At 55.1% G+C, this 17,868-nt stretch overlaps 1 protein-coding gene across 1 annotated transcript in view; it reads right to left on the bottom strand.

Moving 5' to 3' along the window:
- Positions 1-2,823: 2,823 nt before the first annotated feature.
- ABTB2 (ankyrin repeat and BTB domain containing 2) overlaps positions 2,824-17,868 on the bottom strand; it is a 182,423-nt gene continuing 167,378 nt past the window's right edge. Inside the window, exons 10-17 of the mRNA XM_065944516.1 lie at positions 14,248-14,477; positions 12,623-12,801; positions 12,066-12,171; positions 11,848-11,950; positions 11,237-11,327; positions 6,964-7,032; positions 6,221-6,334; positions 2,824-4,976 (exon numbers count right to left, since the gene is read on the bottom strand). Of these exons, the coding sequence (XP_065800588.1) occupies positions 4,779-4,976; positions 6,221-6,334; positions 6,964-7,032; positions 11,237-11,327; positions 11,848-11,950; positions 12,066-12,171; positions 12,623-12,801; positions 14,248-14,477 (1,090 nt within the window). The 3' untranslated portion in view covers positions 2,824-4,778. The remainder of the gene's footprint in view (positions 4,977-6,220; positions 6,335-6,963; positions 7,033-11,236; positions 11,328-11,847; positions 11,951-12,065; positions 12,172-12,622; positions 12,802-14,247; positions 14,478-17,868) is intronic.

Raw genomic sequence — 17,868 nt, 5'->3', positions numbered from 1 at the left:
GCCTGAATAGGCGACTCAGGCTCCAGACGCTGCCCTCCATTCTCTAAACAACTGGTGAAAGCCGAAAGGTGGTGTAGATGGTGCAGAAGGCAGGGGGCTGGCGGGAAAGGCAGACGCTGAGGTTTTTCTTGGGCTTTCAGTGGTTCGGCTGAGGAGAAAGCTGTGACAATCCCGACATCTGGCTGCTGTGGGGCAACCGGCAGGAGCAGAAGGGAAAGGAAAGTTTCAGGAGGGGGGCAGCCTCGGCTTTAGCCTTGGTGGCCGGTCGGGACGAGTTTCCTGTGCAGACTCCGGCCGAGTCAGCCCGGCTTCTCAACTGCCTGCAGGGCAGCTGGAGTAGAAGGAAACCACCCCCTCGTTTCCCTTAGCAGGGTCCCTGCTAAGGAGTTCACTGTCCTCTCCCCAGCCTGCCTTTGGCTGCTAACAGCCTGAAGGGGGCAGCGGAGGAGAGAAGCCCCCACACTCCTGAGCGGTGGCCGGAGGAAGCCCGGCCCCTGGGGCAAGGTAAGGTGACAAGACAGTCCTGTTTCCACGCTAGTTTCTCCTGGCTCCTTGGAGAATGTCTGATTTTTTTCTAATTATTATTTAAGTGCTTGCTTTGGAACATGTTTCTGCTACATGCAGGCTTGAAGGGGCATTGCCCCTCTTATGTTACTTTCCCTTCAATCCTCTGCCCCCTAAAAAGAAAATATGGCTGAATTCCTGTATGTAGCCAGCTGGTGACTAGACCTTGCCTCCTCTGGCTGCATACTTGACTGAAGCGCCTCCTCTGGCTGCATACTTGACTGAGGCACCTCCTGCAGGGGAGAGGGAGCTTGCAGAGAGGGTGGGCACAGACCTTTGAAGTGGGGAGCCCCTGGAGATGGTGAGTGCTGGGAGGGACAACCCACCCCCAACCTCCTTCGCGGGGGCCTCTGCCCGGCAGGATGGTGCCAAGGGGTATGCCTCCCACCTGCGGCCACCAGAGGGCGCCATGTGCCCATGGCGAGCCCTCCCCACAGAGGCCAGGGCCCCAGGCTGGGCCCCCCTCCAGCAAAGCACACAGTGGGCCTTTCCGAGGACGGACTGACCCTGTGGGGTCCTCACGTTGTCCCCCAACTCCAGAGTCCTGGCCTGTCGGCCGCTGAACTACAGCCACTCCCGTCAGTGTTCCCAGTGACCTCAGGAATTTCTCTTCCTGCTTCAGACAGGGAAACATTTTTAAAACCTTTATTTCTACCTGGACTTTGCACCTAAGACAAACTCCCACCTACTCCGGAAAACCTTTGGGCCTCAGTCACTGGCTTCCGGCCTTCTGTCCATTAACAGGCGACACGGCCAGCAGGTGCTCAGCGGGGCCTGAGGCAGCAGCCGCCGAGGGGCCGGCTCCCTCACCAGCCCCCTCCTCCTCTGCCGGGCCACACGGAATTGGATCGTGGAAGGATTTGCAAACTACTCTTCTGACAGCCTAGCAGTAGTTCTGCACATCAGAGCTATGGGGCTCGGGGCACAGCAGGAAAGTCCCTGACAGCTGTCTTTTTAAAAATTTTATTGAAGTATACTTGATTTACAGTGTTATGTTAATTTCTGCTATGCAGCAAAGTGATTCAGTTTTATAAATATACTCTCATATTTTTCATTATGGTCTATCATAGGATATTGAATATAGTTCCCTGTGGTATACGGTAGGATCTAATTTTTTATCCATTCTATATATAATAGTCTGCATCTGGGAACCCAAACTCCCAGTCCATTCCCTGCCTGTACCGCTTGGCAACCACAGGTCTGTTCTGTTTCATAAATATGTTCATTTGTGTCATATTTTAGATTCCACATGTAACTGATATCATATGGTATTTGTCTTAGTATGATAATCTCTAGATTCATCCATATTGCCGCAAATGGCTTTATTTCATCCTTTTTTATGACTCAGTAACGTTTTATTGCATATATGTACCACATCTCCTTCACTCATTCCTCTGTTGATGCACATTTAGGTGGTTCCCATGTCTTGGCTATTTTAAATAGTGCTGTTGTGAACATAGGGGGTGAATGTACCTTTTCAAATTAAAGTTTTGTCTGGATATATGCCCAGGAGTGGGATTGCTGGATCATAATGGCAACTCTTTTTAATTTTTTGAGGAACTCCATACTGTTTTCCATCGCGATTGCACCGACTTACATTGCTACCAACATTATAGGGGAGTTCCCTTTTCTTCACATCCTGTCCAGCATTTATTTGTAGACTTTTTGATGGTTATTCTAACTGGGGTGAGGTGGTACCTCATTGTAGTTTTGATTTTCATTTCTCTAATTAGTGATGATGAGCGTCTTTTCATGTGCCTATTGGCCATTTGTATGTCTTCTTTAGAGAAATATCTCTTTAGGTCCTACTCATGTTTTGATTGGGTTTTCTTTGTTTTGATGTTGAGCTGTGAAAGCTCTTTCTATATTTTGGAAATTAAGCCCTTGTCAGTTTCATTTGCAAATAATTTTTCTCCCAGTCTGTAGGTTGTCTTTTTGTTAATGGTTTCCTTTGCTTTACAAAAGCTTGTAAGTTTGATTAGGTCCTGTTTATTTTTGCTTTCTTGTCTGTTGCCTTGGGAAACTGACCTAAGAAAGCATTGGTATGATTTATGTCAGAATGTTTTGCTTATGTTTTTGTCTAGGAGCTTTATGGTGTTCTGCCTTATATTTCTTTAAGGCATTTTGATTTTTTGTGTATGTTGTAAGGGAGTGTTCTAACTTTATTGATTTACATATGGCTGTCCAGCTTTCCCACCACCACTTGCTGAAGAGACTATCATTTTCTTGCCTCCTTTGGCGAAGATTAACTGACCGTAGGTAAGTGGGTTTGTTTGAGTTCTATTCTGTTCCACTGATTGATATGTCTGTTTATATGATAAGTGCCAGCGCTATGCTGTTTTGATTACTGTGGCTTTGTAGTATTGTCTGAAGTCTGGGAAAGTTTTGCCTCCTGCTTTCTTTTTTTTGCAGGATTGCTTTGGCAATTCTGGGTCTTTTGTGGTCCCATTATAAACTTTAGGATTATTTGTTCTAGTTCTGTGAAAAATCTGACAGCTGTCTTATTCCTGGCACTGGGCTCCCGTCCTTCCGGTCCAGCTCAGAGCCATGTAAGTACTTCACAAGTGGGAACACACCTACCCCATTTGACAGAACAGGAAGACTGAGGCCCAGGGAGGGCTGGATCCAGACTGAGGTCCTGGGTGGGGCAGGACAGGGGTTAGCGACTGGCCATGCACAGCTTCCGGCAGGGCTTTGTTCCGTCTGAGACACAAGGGTCTCAAGTAACCAGGGAATCAGCTCTAGGTTCTCTTCCTGGTCCTAAATGGGCTCCTCCCTAGCTCTGAACTTTGGGTAACCCTCTATAAGGAGCCCTGAGGCCAAGGTCATTGTTAACAAGTGTTTATTGTTAATAAAACCATAGTACATTTACAATAAGTGACAACATTAATGTATAGTTACAGTATCATACAATATTACAGCAATAAAATAACGCCTATTCCTTTGTACATCCAGCTCAAGCAGCTAGTTGAAAATATTTTCCAGGGTTGCAAACCCCCAGGGTTTTTCAAGGTGACTGAAAGGACACCTCCTAAAGTGCCTGGGGCTTCTGGTGAATAAATAGTTTCTAAGGTACGGCCAGACAGCCGAAGGGGACATCCGGCACAAGCTGTTCCGGAAAATGCCCCCCATGTCTGGTACATAAATACGACAGGGGTCCAGGCCCAGTGATGCGTCCCCACCCAGGAGAGCCTGGAGCCTACAGGATGGCAGGGGCAGGTAGAGGGAAGCAGAAGGACCTCGTCTCCCAGTCCTTCCCACCTACCCAGGCCCTGACCTTTTAAGTTCCCCAAGACCCGCAGTTCCCAATGGGAAGTCTGGGCCCTGCTCTCCAGTCCAAATTAAAGGACTCTGACTGGAGAGACTGGACTGGCGGGATGTCTAGGGCTCTGCCTAATTCTAGGCTTGGGATTTCAGAGTCAACCCCTTTACAGTGGCCCCTGAAAACAGCAGCAGCAACACAGGCTGAGGCCCCAGGCTCCTCCGGTTGCCCTTGCTACCCTTGGCTCAGACCTAAAGCTTTGAAGGCGCCGGGGGGCTATCCGTCTTCTCTACCACTCACTGAGCAGGCCGGCGGTCCCTCTGCCCAAAAGAGCCCAGACACCAAGGAAATAGACTGAAAATGACCCTCTTCGCAGGATCCCCAGGCTCCCTGGAGGCCACATCAGGTCTTTCAAAGGCACAGCCTTAAGTGCAGGTTTGTCTGACGTGACACTGAGGGAAAACACCGGCTTTTGACTGCAATGGCCTGGGGCCCAGATAGAACATACACTCTCTACATTCATAAGGATGCTCACACCCCCGAGGAGCCCCACTTAGGACAGTCTGAGCTGCCCGAGGCCCCGGGGGTGGGCTAGTGAGAGCCTGGAGGGCACGACCAGGAGCTGTGCCGAGCGGAGCGGGATCGGTGCGGGCCTCTGGGAGGGGCATGAGAGGGTGAGTGCATGGCAGCCCCCTGGTGCAAGCAGGCGGAAGGCGTGGGGAAGGGCCACTTGTGGCCACACCTGCCCTTGGCTCATCACTGGTTGAGCAATTGGTTAGGCTCTGGGCTTGCCCAAGTCTGGCTCCAAAAGAGCTGGTAACCAGTCTCAGCCCAGCAGGGCCCCAGCGTGTCCACTGGTCCTGGCTATGCGCTGACCCAGACACCCCTAGGAAGCTCCCAGCCTTTCTTACCCGCTGGGAGGCCTAGTGGCAGAGCCAGCCGCCCCCACACCTCACACCCGAGAGGTGACGTACAGCGAGTGCACGCGCTCGGCCAGGGTGCTCTGCAGGTCCTGCAGCGGGGCCAGGCCCTGCACTTTGCTGCTGCGGCCGTAGATGAGCTGCCGGAAGGAGTCCTGCTCCAGCAGGGCCTTCATGTGCTTGAGGAAGAAGCCCTCGCAGAACAGGGCCAGTTCGGGGGCGTTGTGGATCTGGGGGGGCAGGGAGAGGGGTGAGACCCACAGCTGCAGCACAGCCCTGCCCGAAACTGCCCCAAACAGTCCTCATGGGCAAAGGTCCAGCTTCAAGCCCCAGACCTGGGGAGGCAGGCAGGCCCTATCTCTGCATCTTCGGGCAACTGAATTCCTCATGTGAATTCCTTCCATGAGCATCTCCTCGGGTTAGACTGATCTGGGTTCAAATCCCAGCTGTGCCACCAGGAATATCCTGGCATCTTGTTCTCGGCCTGGGTCCTGCTAGTGGCGGCTTGTTGAGGGGCGGTCATCATCCCCATGGGATTGGAAGCTCCCTCCCTAAGGGCAGGGGCTGTCAGTGGGATGTGCAACATAAGGCCCAGCACACGAGTGTTCACATGGTAAGCGCTCAACGAACACAGAGTGCCCCCTGTGGGCCGGGCACAGGCCCCGAGGCCCAGGTCAGTGATGCTCTCTCAGAGCTGATGTTCCAGATCCCGGGGACGAGAGAAGCCAAGGCACCAACCAGGCCAGGTGACCACGGACAGTAGTCAGTGCTCTGAGGCAGTGAGAGTGGGCGAAGGGGCACAGAGGTGTGTGACTCGGGGGCACCTGGGCGAGGAGACTTGCCAGAGGACTGCAGGAGTCCTGGGCTGGAAATGAGTTGAGAGACATGGGCTGTGTGGCCAGAGAAAGGGGCATCGGAAGGGGAGATGTGAAAGGGTCCTGGGGGGCCTCGTAAGGGGTGACAGATAAGGGCTGGGTCTTTAGTTTGCAGTGGGAAACCTTTTCAAGAGTTTCAGTAGGGGAGTGGCGGGGTCTTCACACTTTTCAAAGAGCCTTGTGGACTGCAGGGCAAAAGCAAGGAAGTGTTGGAGGCCAGGCCAACGCGATTGTCCCAGAGCAGGTCGAAGGGAGGGGAGGGGTGGCTGATGCATTTCGGGTGTGGGAGGTGACCGTGGCATCTGCTGCAAGGAGGAAGGCTAAGCAGGGCCAGGCTGGGGGGAGACTCGGGTAGTGTCGGGGACTGCTCTGACGCGGAGGGGCTCAGCCCTGCGCCGCCCCAGGTCTCAGTGCCCAGAGTGGCCCAGCTGGGCTGACACCTGGGGTCCACCCGGCTCAGAGCTCGGCCCCCCAGCCCTGTGCCGCCCCCCTGGGCAGCCCTGACCTCAGGCCACAGAGGGGGCGACACTGCCCTTCAAGGCCGCCAGGGCACGGCAGGGTGAGTGATGGCGGGCAGGGGCGGCAGCGGGCGTCCTCACCTTGGCATACTTGTAGGTGTTCACGGCGCTCTCCACGCTCAGGGTCTGGGAGCACAGGATCTCACAGTGCCGCTGCAGGGCGTCCAGCTGGAACAGGCTGGCTGCTGACAGCAGCTGGCCGGAGGAAGAGGCCGTGGGTGAGTGGGGCCAGGCCTGTGGCCCCGGCATTGCTGAAAGGGAGCCCCGGTGTGCCCTCCTGACCCCCAGGACCCTCCCTGCCCACTGCCCATTAAGTCCGATGGCCTTGATTTATTTCTATTCCAGGCCATCTAGGTATTTGCTAGGACACCTCGGGAGGTATCCGATAGGTGACAGACACTGGTTGGAATTTCTCACTTCGGGAGGCCTTCAACTATGAGCTGCCTGCTCCTCTGCATGACCTTCTAGCCAGGCGCGTGGCCAGCAGCGGGTCTGTTCTCTAATCGGTAACCTGGTAAGGTGGAGGGGTACCTGCTGCCTTCTGACTCTCGTACCTTCCATCAGAGGCGGCCCTTTCTAACCCTGAGGTGTTGCCCGGGAGGCTGGGTTCCACGGGGGCACCATTTCTCATGTGCTCAGAAGAGCGAGGACCTGCAGGGAAGCAGGGGGTCCTTGCAGAGGTCCCCTTCCTTCCCTCGTGTCTCCAATGCTGTGTATCTGAGAGCGGGGTGGGTGAGACCTGGCAGATGTCTCAGGTGTGGTGGATGGGCCCAGGGGCTCCCCGCTCCTCTCCCCGGGCCCAAGCAGACGGACCAGGTCCTCACCTCCAGGATGTCACCAGTGGGGATGTCCATGGATTCCGTCCCCCCGTAGTACAGATACTGCATCATCATCTGCAGGAAAAAGGCCCCACGTGAGCGCCAGGTGGACCCGCAGCACCAGCGGAGTGCTGCTCCAGCCGCCCCCAGCCCCTCAGTGGCCCCCCAGAGCGCCGCTCCAGGCACTCCCGGCCCCTCGATGCCCACCCTTCCCCCCAGCCTCGGTGTGCTGACGTCTGCACACCCCCCGACTCCCATCAGACATTTTTGTGCTTCCCCTGGAATGCGTGTGGCAAGCCTCCTTCCACAAAGTGGATTTGCTTCAATCCTCACAACAGCCCTGTGAGCCCAGGAGCAGATACTCTTCACGGCTGGGGAAACTGAGGCCAGGGAGGGAGGCTGATGAGGCTGACTCCTCCCCCTCCTTCCAGCACACCAGGCACCTCACGCCTCATTTTCTCCTCTTAACGAAATTCTGAACATGGGGCTCTGAGGGGGCGACTGTCTTCCCCCAGAATCCCAACTCCTGGCCTCCCCGTCGGTGCTAGCCCCTCATGGAAGCCAGTGTGGCGCTGGGGCCCAGGACCTGGCCCAGAGGTCAGCCTGCCGACCAGCGGGGGCCCCTCGGGGTTCTTGAGAGCAGAGGCCCTGCGACACCACATGAGGTGGCCTGGGGAGGGGGCTATGTGTAGTTCTGCTGAGATCCGACTTACAAGCTCTGCCATCACGCTGGAGACTGGGGAGTTTCCAGCTGGAAAAAGAAAAATGACTCTCCCTGGTTGGCTGAAGAAACGGCCCCAGCAAGGAGCTGGCAAGGGTATAAATAAACACGGCTCCAGCCAGCACAGTCGGGCTCTGTTAGGACTGGCCCCCAGGCTGGAAGAGGCACCAGAGGGTCTAGAGGGAAGGAGCCCAACCTGGGGTGGGTGGGGAGAGGGAAGAGGCCTTGCCAGCCGCCTCCGGGCCCAGGGCCTGTCCGGGAGGCATCAGCCCGCCCCTTCCCCTCGGAGGAGCGCGCTCCCAGAGGTCTTGCACAGCCCCCGCGGGAGCTCAGGTGGAGATCTTACAGTTATACGGATGGACCTTGGCCCACTACTCCAGGCAGTGTGTACCTCGGGCGGGCCCATGCCTGGCTTCCTCCGCCATCCCCCACACTGGGAGCTGAGTGCCCAGGACTGGGAGTGGGGTGGCTCCCATCTCCAGGGATTCTTTCCTAGGTGTGAGTTTCAGGACAGCCCCGAGCTGAGAAGGGGCCCAGGGAGACAGGCGACAGCCTGCGACTCCTCTTCCTGGCCTAGAAGAGGCCTCCTGCCGCTTCTGGGAGCTGGTCTGGGCCGGGCCCAGCTCTCGTGGCATGTGGATCTCCCTGAGGCACCTGAATGCAGATGAGCCCACAGAAGTGGGACCAGAATTGCCCTCTTGGAGCCTCGCTTGGGGGAACCGGGCTGCTGGCAGGCAGCTGTGGATATTAATTTCCCACAGCCCGGCAACCCCCAGGCAGGGTGTGAAGCAGGCAGCCTGCAGGGCTTGAGTGGGCAAAGGGCTGCTCCCAGTGAGGCTGGCCCCAGGCAGGACCAGCTGCAGGGATGGTCTCGCTTCCTTCTGCCTGGAGTGGGCCACCAGGAGGCCCCGATACTGCAGGGACAGGGCTGGGGCCAAGAGCCACATCAGAACGGCAGGGCTATCCCCCAAAGGCCCAGGTTTAGTCGGCAGTGACCCTGGCAAGAGTCTACACCCGTGCTGTCTAATCGATAGCCACTGGCCACCTGTGACTTTTGAGTATTTGAAACATGGCTGCTCTGAATTAACATTGTGTCAAAACTGCATTTCAAACACTGTGTGAAAAAAATAAAACATTTCATCAAATTTTTGTATGTGGAAATGATACTGTTTCGGCTACATTAAATAAGAATAAAATTAATTTCACCTGTTTCTTTTTACTTTTTCCCTCATCTCTTAGGCAATTTTACATAACCTAGGCGCCCAGCATTATCTTTCTATTAGAGACAGCACGGCTTAGATCTCCTTGGGCCTCTGTTTTCTGTTCTAGAAAACAATGATCTCAAGTTCTCTCTGTGTTGTGAGAGCCAATGAGATGTCTGGGGGCTGCTCTGAAACTTGGGCTTTTTTAGGAGGTCTCGGCCCTGGACTTCAGCTGCTTCCCCCACCCCCCGCAACTCCCCACCCCGCGGGATGGCAGAGCTTTGTTCCCAGAGAACCCACAGGGCCAGGCCAGTGGCTAACATGCCCCAGGCCCACATGTGCCCTGATGTTAGACCTGTTGTCCCTGTTTACCCCCGTGACAACCCTGAGAAGTCATCAAGGGCCACCCAGCCTCTCCTGACACGGGCGTCATCCGCTGCTGAGCAAATGCAGCCTCGATGGCGTGTGTGCCCTCACCCCCACCTCCCGCCCAATCCCCGCTGCCCTTCTCAGACCCACCTCCTGTGGCGGGTCGTGACCCCACCTCACGCTCCAACTCACCTGGACTTTGGGCTTCTTAGCCAAGCCAACTTTCTAGAGTTACTCCCCTCCCTAGGCAGTCTGGCTCAAGAGATGACGGTAAGAGGGGAGGAGAGACACCATATGCCCGACCCTGGGCCTCCTCCGACCCCCTCCTCATCAATTGATGCCAAGTCCCCCACTCTCCCCTCATCCACACCTCTCTATCCTGCTGCCTCTACCTGATTGCCATCATCACTCAGCTGGATTTCTCACCAGCTGCTCTCCTGGTCTCCTGGCTACAGTCCTGCCCCCTCCAGTCCTTCCCTCACCCTCCAGAGTATGTGGGGTCACACAAACTGGACCATTCCATACATCCTAAGATTGAATCCTGGCTCTATCTTCTCCGAGCTGTGTGACCTTGGACAAGTTATTGAACTTCTCTGTGCCTGCGACATCTCGTGGACCAAGGGGGGATATTAACATATGTGCACCTCTCTGGACTGTGCTGTGACGCTTAGCTGATAAATGCACTTAGAACCATGCCTGGCTAAGTGACCTCATAGTAGCTTCTAACTGTCCTTCGGTTAAAGCTCAAGCCCTTCATGAGATGGCTCCTCGGGGGCAGCCTCAGCCTCATTTCTGGATGCTGTTCTGAATGGCTGCCAGGACTTGGCCAGAGAGCATTTCCTAAACAGGTTGTGGTCTCTGGTGGCCGTGGTCTCTGCATTGCTCTGTCTACCTGGAGCTCCTGATTCCCGGCTGACCGCCCTGGTCCCCTGGAAATTTCCTCCTCCGCAGTTTTGGTGCCACTTCCTGCACTGCCGGCGCCTCCCCCACCACTCCCAGTCACACTCATTCATAATCCTGTCCCCTGGAAGGCAGGGTCCCTGTCCTGTTTACCGTTGTCTCCGTGGTACCCCTAAGTGACTAAGTGCTAAACAGATGACTACGGGGAACAAGAGAGAGGGACTAAACCTTTTAGATGGTGGCTCCTCACGCTTCTGTGGGGCTGTGATCTCTCCCATTAGGTCACAAGCCTGTCCCAGGCAAGGCCAGGTCCTAGGCTCACATACCAGCTGCCTCTTGGCCTCTGTCTCAGGCCCTAAGGGTCACCCCTACAGCCTGAAGACCACTTTCTAGAAAGGAACTCCTCACTGGGGCTCAGCTTAGACCCCAGCCAGTCCCTTCCAGACCTTGTCTGCCACTCCCGGAGGCCAGCCTGGAGCTTCCATCACACAACCTGACATTCTCCGAAGCTTAGAGATCGGAAGTCCTGACCTTGATGATCTCCCACAACCAGGATGGGCTCATTGTTATGCTTTCTGCCTGGTCAGCAAGGCTAGGGTCTGATGCCGGGGAAGAGTGACGGGCCTACACCCGTGCCCGTGCACATCACCCTCCACCCATTTGGGGTTTTGTTAAACTGTGGAGGGGCCTGGCATGGGGCCTGAGGCTCTGCATTCCCAACAAGTGCTCAGGCACATCTGTGCGCTGAAAGCTCACTCAGGACAAGGGCTCAGAGGTTGCATGTGTGGTGTGTGCCTGTCCTTACATGCCCGTCAGGCTGCCCAGACCCCTCACCCAGTGGTTAGAGCTCAGGGCCCATGAGACAGACTCTGAAGCTGCAAACTCACAACGGAAAGGCTACCTTGGCTGGGAAACGCCTAGATGCTCCAACCTGACCACTGAGTCAGCAAAACACAGAAGCTATTAGGGATGGAGGGGAAGATTGTGGCTGACTCACAGCTGACCCCGCCCAGATGGACCAGCCAGGGCCGGGTCCTGGGGGGGAGGGGCACCCCTAGGAAAGCCTGCAGCTCTGAGGTACACACACCTGGAAAATGTGGTACTTCATGTCACCTATCTCGATGGTTTTACTGCTGTCGCCATCTTGCTCTGATTTATTGGTCATCAGCGTCTTGAACCTGGAGGCAAGGAGATGAGACAAGGAAGGGCTTGAACGTGACTTTTATTCCATCACCGTGTGGCAAAGGCCCCATCCGTCGCCTGACCGGTCACCAGGGGACAGGAGCATTTTAAAAATCACTGCTGTGTTTGCAAAAGAATTCTGGGCAAGTAATGTTTTACATTGTCCTGGGCTGACAGACAGCTGGGCTGAGCCCCGACCTGTCCCAGCTGCGCTCTAGCTTAGTGACCGTAACACCTGTGGCTGGAAAACTGACATTCATGCTAGAACATTCATGTTTTCTAATCATCAAAAGCAATAGTTTGACCAGAACAACAACCAAGCTCCTCTTGGAGAACTCTGGGTCCCCTCATGACTGTCCCTCTGCCCCCTGTGGAGTGGGTGGGGGGCCCCTGCTCTGTGACCACCCTCTAGGGGGGCAGGGGCTCTTCTCCAGCCTGCTCGTCACCTCATATCTAAATGAAGCTGTCCCTCCCCCTTCCCGGGGGTGCAGAGAATTCATTATCTGGGCTGCCTACCTGTTAGAAGCTGTCACCAGCAGGACTTTATGTGCATAAAACAGCTTTCCTTCCACGAGGAAGGTCACATCTGACATCTCCTTGTTGTTCAAAAAGTGAGGATCTGTCGAGGGGAAGAAGGGGATGATGGAGCCGCCCGCCGCCTGGGCACTTGGAAAGGGGAAGGAGGACAGAGATGAGAGGGAGGGGAGAGGGGAGAGGAGGCGGGGAGGCCTCACCGAGCCTGGCCGGCAGCGTCTTGCGGAGCTCGGGGATGCGGGGGATGGGGCTGCTGCCGTAGCAGTGCGTGAAGATGGCCGCTAGCTGCTGCGTGACCGAGTCATTCTGTTGGGTGAGAGGCGGGGAGGGGGCGTCAGCTCGACCCCCATCTGGAGGCTGTGTGTTTACAGCTCCAGGTACACCAGGCCAGCTTCAAAAGTCCAGGCCAGGATCAGCGCAGCACTTCCCTTCATTCCCCCTGGATCTGGTCTGGCGAGGGAGGCCCGGTCCTTCCATACCGACTCCCCAGATTGCTTTCTTGACCAGGCTCTGGCCCAGACAGACCCCTGGCCTCTGCAGTCTGGCAACGGGGGTCCGGGCGAGGGCTGGACGTCCACCTGCGGGGTGCCTGTGTCCTTCCGTCCCTATGTCTGTCTGCCCGTGAGGCAGTCTCCGGGCCCTTCCTGCGGTCTGTCTGCCCGTGAGGCAGTCTCCGAGTCCGTCCCGCGGTCTGTCTGCCCGTGAGGTAGTCTCTGGGTCTGTCCTGTGTCTGTCGGGGCCTCGGGGGCTGTCTCACCTTGCTGGTCTTGAGGATGTCGAACATGAGCGGCAAGCCCTCGGTCACCAGCTCCTCGTTGTACTCGTCCTCCTTGATGGAGCTGAAATCCCGCAGGAGGCTCTGCACCACCGAGTACCGAGACTGGGAGAAGGACGTCCTCAGAGACTCGATCCAGACGTGCAGCTTCCAGGGGACGCCTGGGCCGGGAAGGGGCAGGGCAGTCACCCCCCGGGCAGAGCGTTCCCCAAAGGGCCCACTGAGCCCACCTCAGGACAGCCCCCTTTCCGGTAGGCCAACGTGCCTGACGCCTGCCCAACTGGGGGCACCCCCTCTGCCCAGCTCAGCGCAGCCAGTAAGGAAAGCGTTCGTTCACCCTGACGGGCCTCCCTGAGACATAAAAGGGTCTCCAAGTTCCCATCAGATGAGGTGGAGGGATGGCTTCAGGCCAAGTGCAGGAAGCCTGAGTTCTGAAAATCCACAGCTCAGCCTGGGAACCTTCACATGCAGGCCCAGCACCCGCACTGGCCCCACTGGCTTGTTGGGCCCCAGAATTACCTACTGGGGAGGAACCAGTAGGTATAATTATAATTAGGAGGGGTGGCCCTGGAGACTCGAATGCCGGGAGGATGTGCAGGGCACTTGGGGACCCCATGCCTGTCTAGAAGCCTGAAATGAACCCCGTTCTGTCACTGAGGGCTTTTCCCAGCGCCTGGCTGCCTGGTGTGTCTATGCACATGCAGTGCCACATAATTACTGTTTACCAGCTCCCTGGAGTGTGTCACTGGGGCCGCAGAGGAATCCAAAACTACTCTGTAAAGGTCACGACAAAAACTAGCGATGTTTCCGATAATTAGAGATTGCTTCTCACTCCCCAGGCTCACTGTGACTTAAAAAGGACTGATGGCATTCCCTAGGGACATGGGGCCAAGGGTAGCATCAGCATGCCTGGTTTACTGACTGGTGCAGGAGTGATCTTCCCACTTCCTAGAGAGGAGCACGAGGCTGGCCAGCCACCAGAGGGCCGTGTGGCTCCCACTCCCTTGGCCCAGCGCTGGGTGTTCGTGTGTCGGGGCCCCCGGGAGAGGAGTGATGCTGTCGTCATGCACTGGGCGCCCACGGTGAGCAGGCACTGGGCCCTGTGCTGTGTGCGACAACTCCACATGCACAGGGGACTGGGGAACGTGGCAGGGCTGGGATCTCCCCAGGTCTGTCTGTCTGACCAGCCGCCTGGGAGGAAAGGAGAAGTCTGCAGGCCTGCAGACCAAGGAGGTGGGGAGGTGGGCTGATGGATAGGAGAGCATCTCATTGACCAGAAGTGTGGACCCCTGCTGCTCTAGACGCTCCCACACGACCAGGCCCTGACCAGGGAAGCTGGGGGCCCTGAGGGCACAGGGTTGGCGTGAGGCTTTTGAGACATGCCCCTGCGCAGGACTGTCTGAGGCTCAGGGCACCCCCGGTCCCGGTTTGAGAGGACTGAGCCCTGCCCTGAACTCCGCTGCCTCCTGGCCGCTCTGCCCCTGTGGGCCTGGCGCTCTCGTGTGTGTGTGTGTGTGTACGTGTGTCCATGCACACTGAGGAGCAGCACAGTGTGTGTGTCTGTGTGTCTGTGCGTGTGTGCGTACACGCACACCGCGTGGCCTCACCCAGCGCCCTCAGCTCCATGGTGATGTCCACGTAGCCGTGCTCCGCGCTGTAGTACATGGCCTCCTGCAGGGCCTTGGTGCGCGTCCGGCTCAGTCGCACAGGCCCCTCGCTGCCACTGCCCTGGCTGGACGCATCGCTCTCTTCCACGCCCTCAGCCAGGATCTCCTCCAGGGACAGCACGTCCGCCTTGGCCTGCTGTGGCTGCGTCAGGAGCTTCCTCAGAACGTTCCTGGGGGGAAGGAGACAAAGGAGGGTGATGTCCAAGGCTCTCGCCATGGATGGTGCCCGCTGAGCTGCCTTCTAGCGCCCTGTGGCCCAGACGGGCCAACTACAGGGCATCTGCAGGCACAAAGCGCTCATGGTCTTCCCTTCCCAGGCAGGCTGGGCCCTCAGGTGAGTCAGAGAAACGTGCAGAAGACCCCTCCCTTCTGCCATCTGGGTACTGCTGAGAAGTCATGAGCTCTGGGGCCAAGCAGGTTCTGCCATCCTGTGTGATCTCAGACAGGTTGTTCTACCTCTCTGAGCCCTGACGGCTCTGTCACTGTAGCATGGAGACTCAGCATTGTCCTCTCCCAGTTAATGTGAGGCTCACGTGACATCACATGCAGAGCGTGATACACAACAATTGTCCTAATAGCAGCCGGCATATTCCCACGTTGTTGTTCAGTTGCTCAGTTGTGTCCAACTCTTTGCGACCACATGGACTGCAGCACGCCAGGCCTCCCTCCCTGTCCTTCCTTCACCATCTCCAGGAGCTTGCTCAAACTCATGTCCATTGAGTTGATGATGCCATCTAACCATTTTGTCCTCTGTTGTCCCCTTCTCCTCCTGACTTCTATCTTTCCCAGCATCATGGTCTTTTTTCCAATGAGTCGGCTCTTTGCATCCCAGATCAAAGTATTGGGAGCTTCAGTTTTGGCATCAGTCCTTTCAATGAATATTCAGGATTGATTTCCTTTAATATTGACTGGTTGGACCTCCTTGCAGTCCAAGGGACTCTCAAGAGTCTTCTCCAACACCACAGTTCAAAACCATCAATTCTTTGGCACTCAGCTTTCTTTAGAGTCCAACTCTCACATCCATACATGACCACTGGAAAAACCATAGCTTTGACAAGACAGACCTTTGCTGGCAAAGTAATGTCTCTGCTTTTTAATATGCTGTCTAGGTTGGTCATAACTTTTACTCTAAGGAGTAAATGTCTTTTAATTTCATGGCTATAGTAACCATCTGCAGTGATTTTGGAGCCCCCCAAAATAAAGTCTGTTACTATTTCCATTGTTTCCCATCTATTTGCCAAGAAGTGATGGGACAAGGTGCCATGATCTTAGTTTTCTGAATGTTGAGTTTTAAGCCAACTTTTCACTCTCCTCTTTCACTTTCATCAACAGGCTCTTTAGTTCTTCTTCACTTTCTGCCATAAGGGTGGTGTCATCTGCATATCTGAGGTTATTGATATTTCTCCCAGCAATCTTGATTCCAGCTTGTGCTTCTTCCAGCCCAGCGTTTCTCATGATGTACTCTGCATATAAGTTAAATAGCAGGGTGACAATATACAGCCTTGACGTACTCCTTTTCCTATTTGGAACTAGTCTGTTGTTCCATGTCAAGGCTATGGTTTTTCCAGTGGTCATGTATGGATGTGAGAGTTGGACTATAAAGAAAGCTGAGTGCCAAAGAATTGATGCTTTTGAACTGTGGTGTTGGATAAGACTCTTGAGAGTCCCTTGGACTGCAAGGAGATCCAACCAATCCATCCTAAAGGAGATCAGTCCTGGGTATTCATTGGAAGGACTAATGTTGAAGCTGAAACTCCAATACTTTGGCCACCTGATACAAAGAGCTGACTCACTGGGAAAGACCCTGATGCTGGGAAAGATTGAGGGCAGGAGGAGAAGGGGATGACAGAGGATGAGATGGTTGGATGGCATCACCAACTTGGTGGACATGGGTTTGGGTGAACTCCGGGAGTTGGTGATAGACAGGGAGGCCTGGCGTGCTGTAGTTCATGGGGGTCACAAAGAGTCAGATGTGACTGAGCAACTGAACTGAACTGAACTGTTGTTCCATGTCCAGTTCTAACTGTTGCTTCTTGACCTGCATATAGATTTCTCAGGAGGCAGGTGAGGTGGTCTGGTATTCCCATCTCTTGAAGAATTTCCCAGTTTGTTGTGATCCACAGCCAAAGGCTTTAGTGTAGTCAATGAAACAGGAAGTAGATGTTTTTCTGGAATTATCTTGCTTTTGCTATGATCCAGCAGATGTTGGCAATTTGATCTCTGGTTCCTCTGCCTTTTTTAAATCCAGCTTGAACAATTGGAAGTTCTTGATTCACATACTGTTGAACTCTAGCTTGGAGAATTTTGAGCATTGCTTTGCTAGCGTGTAAGATGAGTGCAACTGTGCGGTAGTTTGAACATTCTTTGGCATTGCCTTTCTTTGGGATTGGAATGAAAACTGACCTCTTCCAGTCCTGTGGCTACTGCAGAGTTTTCCAAATTTGCTGGCATATTGAGTGGAGCACTTTCACACTTTCCAAGGAGCAAGCATCTTTTAATTTCATGGCTGCGGTCACCATCCACAATGACTTTGGAGCCCAAGAAAATAAAGTCTCTCACTGTTCCTATTGTTTCCTCATCTATACGCCATGAAGTGATTAGACTAGATGCCATGATCTCAGTTTTTTGAATGCTGAGTTTTAAGCCAGTTTTTTCACTCTCCTCTTTCACCTTCATCAAGAGGCTCTTTAGTTCTTCTTCACTTTCTGCCATGAGAGTGGTATCATCTGCATATCTGAGGTTTTTGATGTTTCTCCCAGCAATCCTGATGTTGCCATGTACCAAAATGGCATTTAACCCTCCCTGAGAGAGGAACCTCGGGATTCATGGGTGATGAATACATCTTGCTCAACGTCACACTGAGCGGAATGCAGACTCAGACCCAGGGGTCCAAGCCCCAGGCTCTTCCTTATGGCCTGGAGCTTCAGACGGCTGTCTCACGGGCAGGCCCCCAGGCCACTTGGGGAGGAGCCTTCTCCCTGCAGACTGGCCTGCCCCTTCCCAACCCCTCCCCACCTTGTGATGGAGGCCGGGCTGTGCCCCACCTTGGTACTACATTAACTCACTGAGCTGACAGAGCAACAGCGGGATGACCCAGGTCCCTCAGGGAGTCCCTCTTTGTCTCCTACTCACCTCTTCCCTGTCGCCCTTTGACCCCAGAGCTGCCTTGCTCTGGTCTCACCTCTGCCCTTCACACCCCCCGGGCAGGCCTGGCCTCTAATAAGCAGGGTCCACTATCTGCTCCTGGAGCAGGACGTGATTTCTAGCAGAGCCACCAGAAGCATCTTTGTGGTGGAGCTGAAGTCTGGGTGGAAGCCCCTAGTGTTCCTGGCTGTGGCGGGCAATGTAGAAGCAGCCGAGGCACAGGAAGGGATGGGGTCCTGGGGCAGCCCTGGCTGGCTGCAGGCAGAGGGTCTTCCGGGGGAATGGGAAGGCCTGCCCTGGGCACCCCCACCCCGTGTCTCCAGGCCTCCACCCTCTGGGGCCCCCATGCTGCCTGAAGACCTGTATCTTCTTTCTGGCTGGAGTGCAGGCAGCTACCCTCTATCCACCCGTCCCTGC

The sequence above is a fragment of the Muntiacus reevesi genome, chromosome 9, assembly GCF_963930625.1.
Source record: "Muntiacus reevesi chromosome 9, mMunRee1.1, whole genome shotgun sequence".
NCBI lineage: Eukaryota > Metazoa > Chordata > Mammalia > Artiodactyla > Cervidae > Muntiacus > Muntiacus reevesi.
Note: the sequence above shows the minus strand (reverse complement) of the source record. Positions and strands in the feature narration are given on the sequence as shown.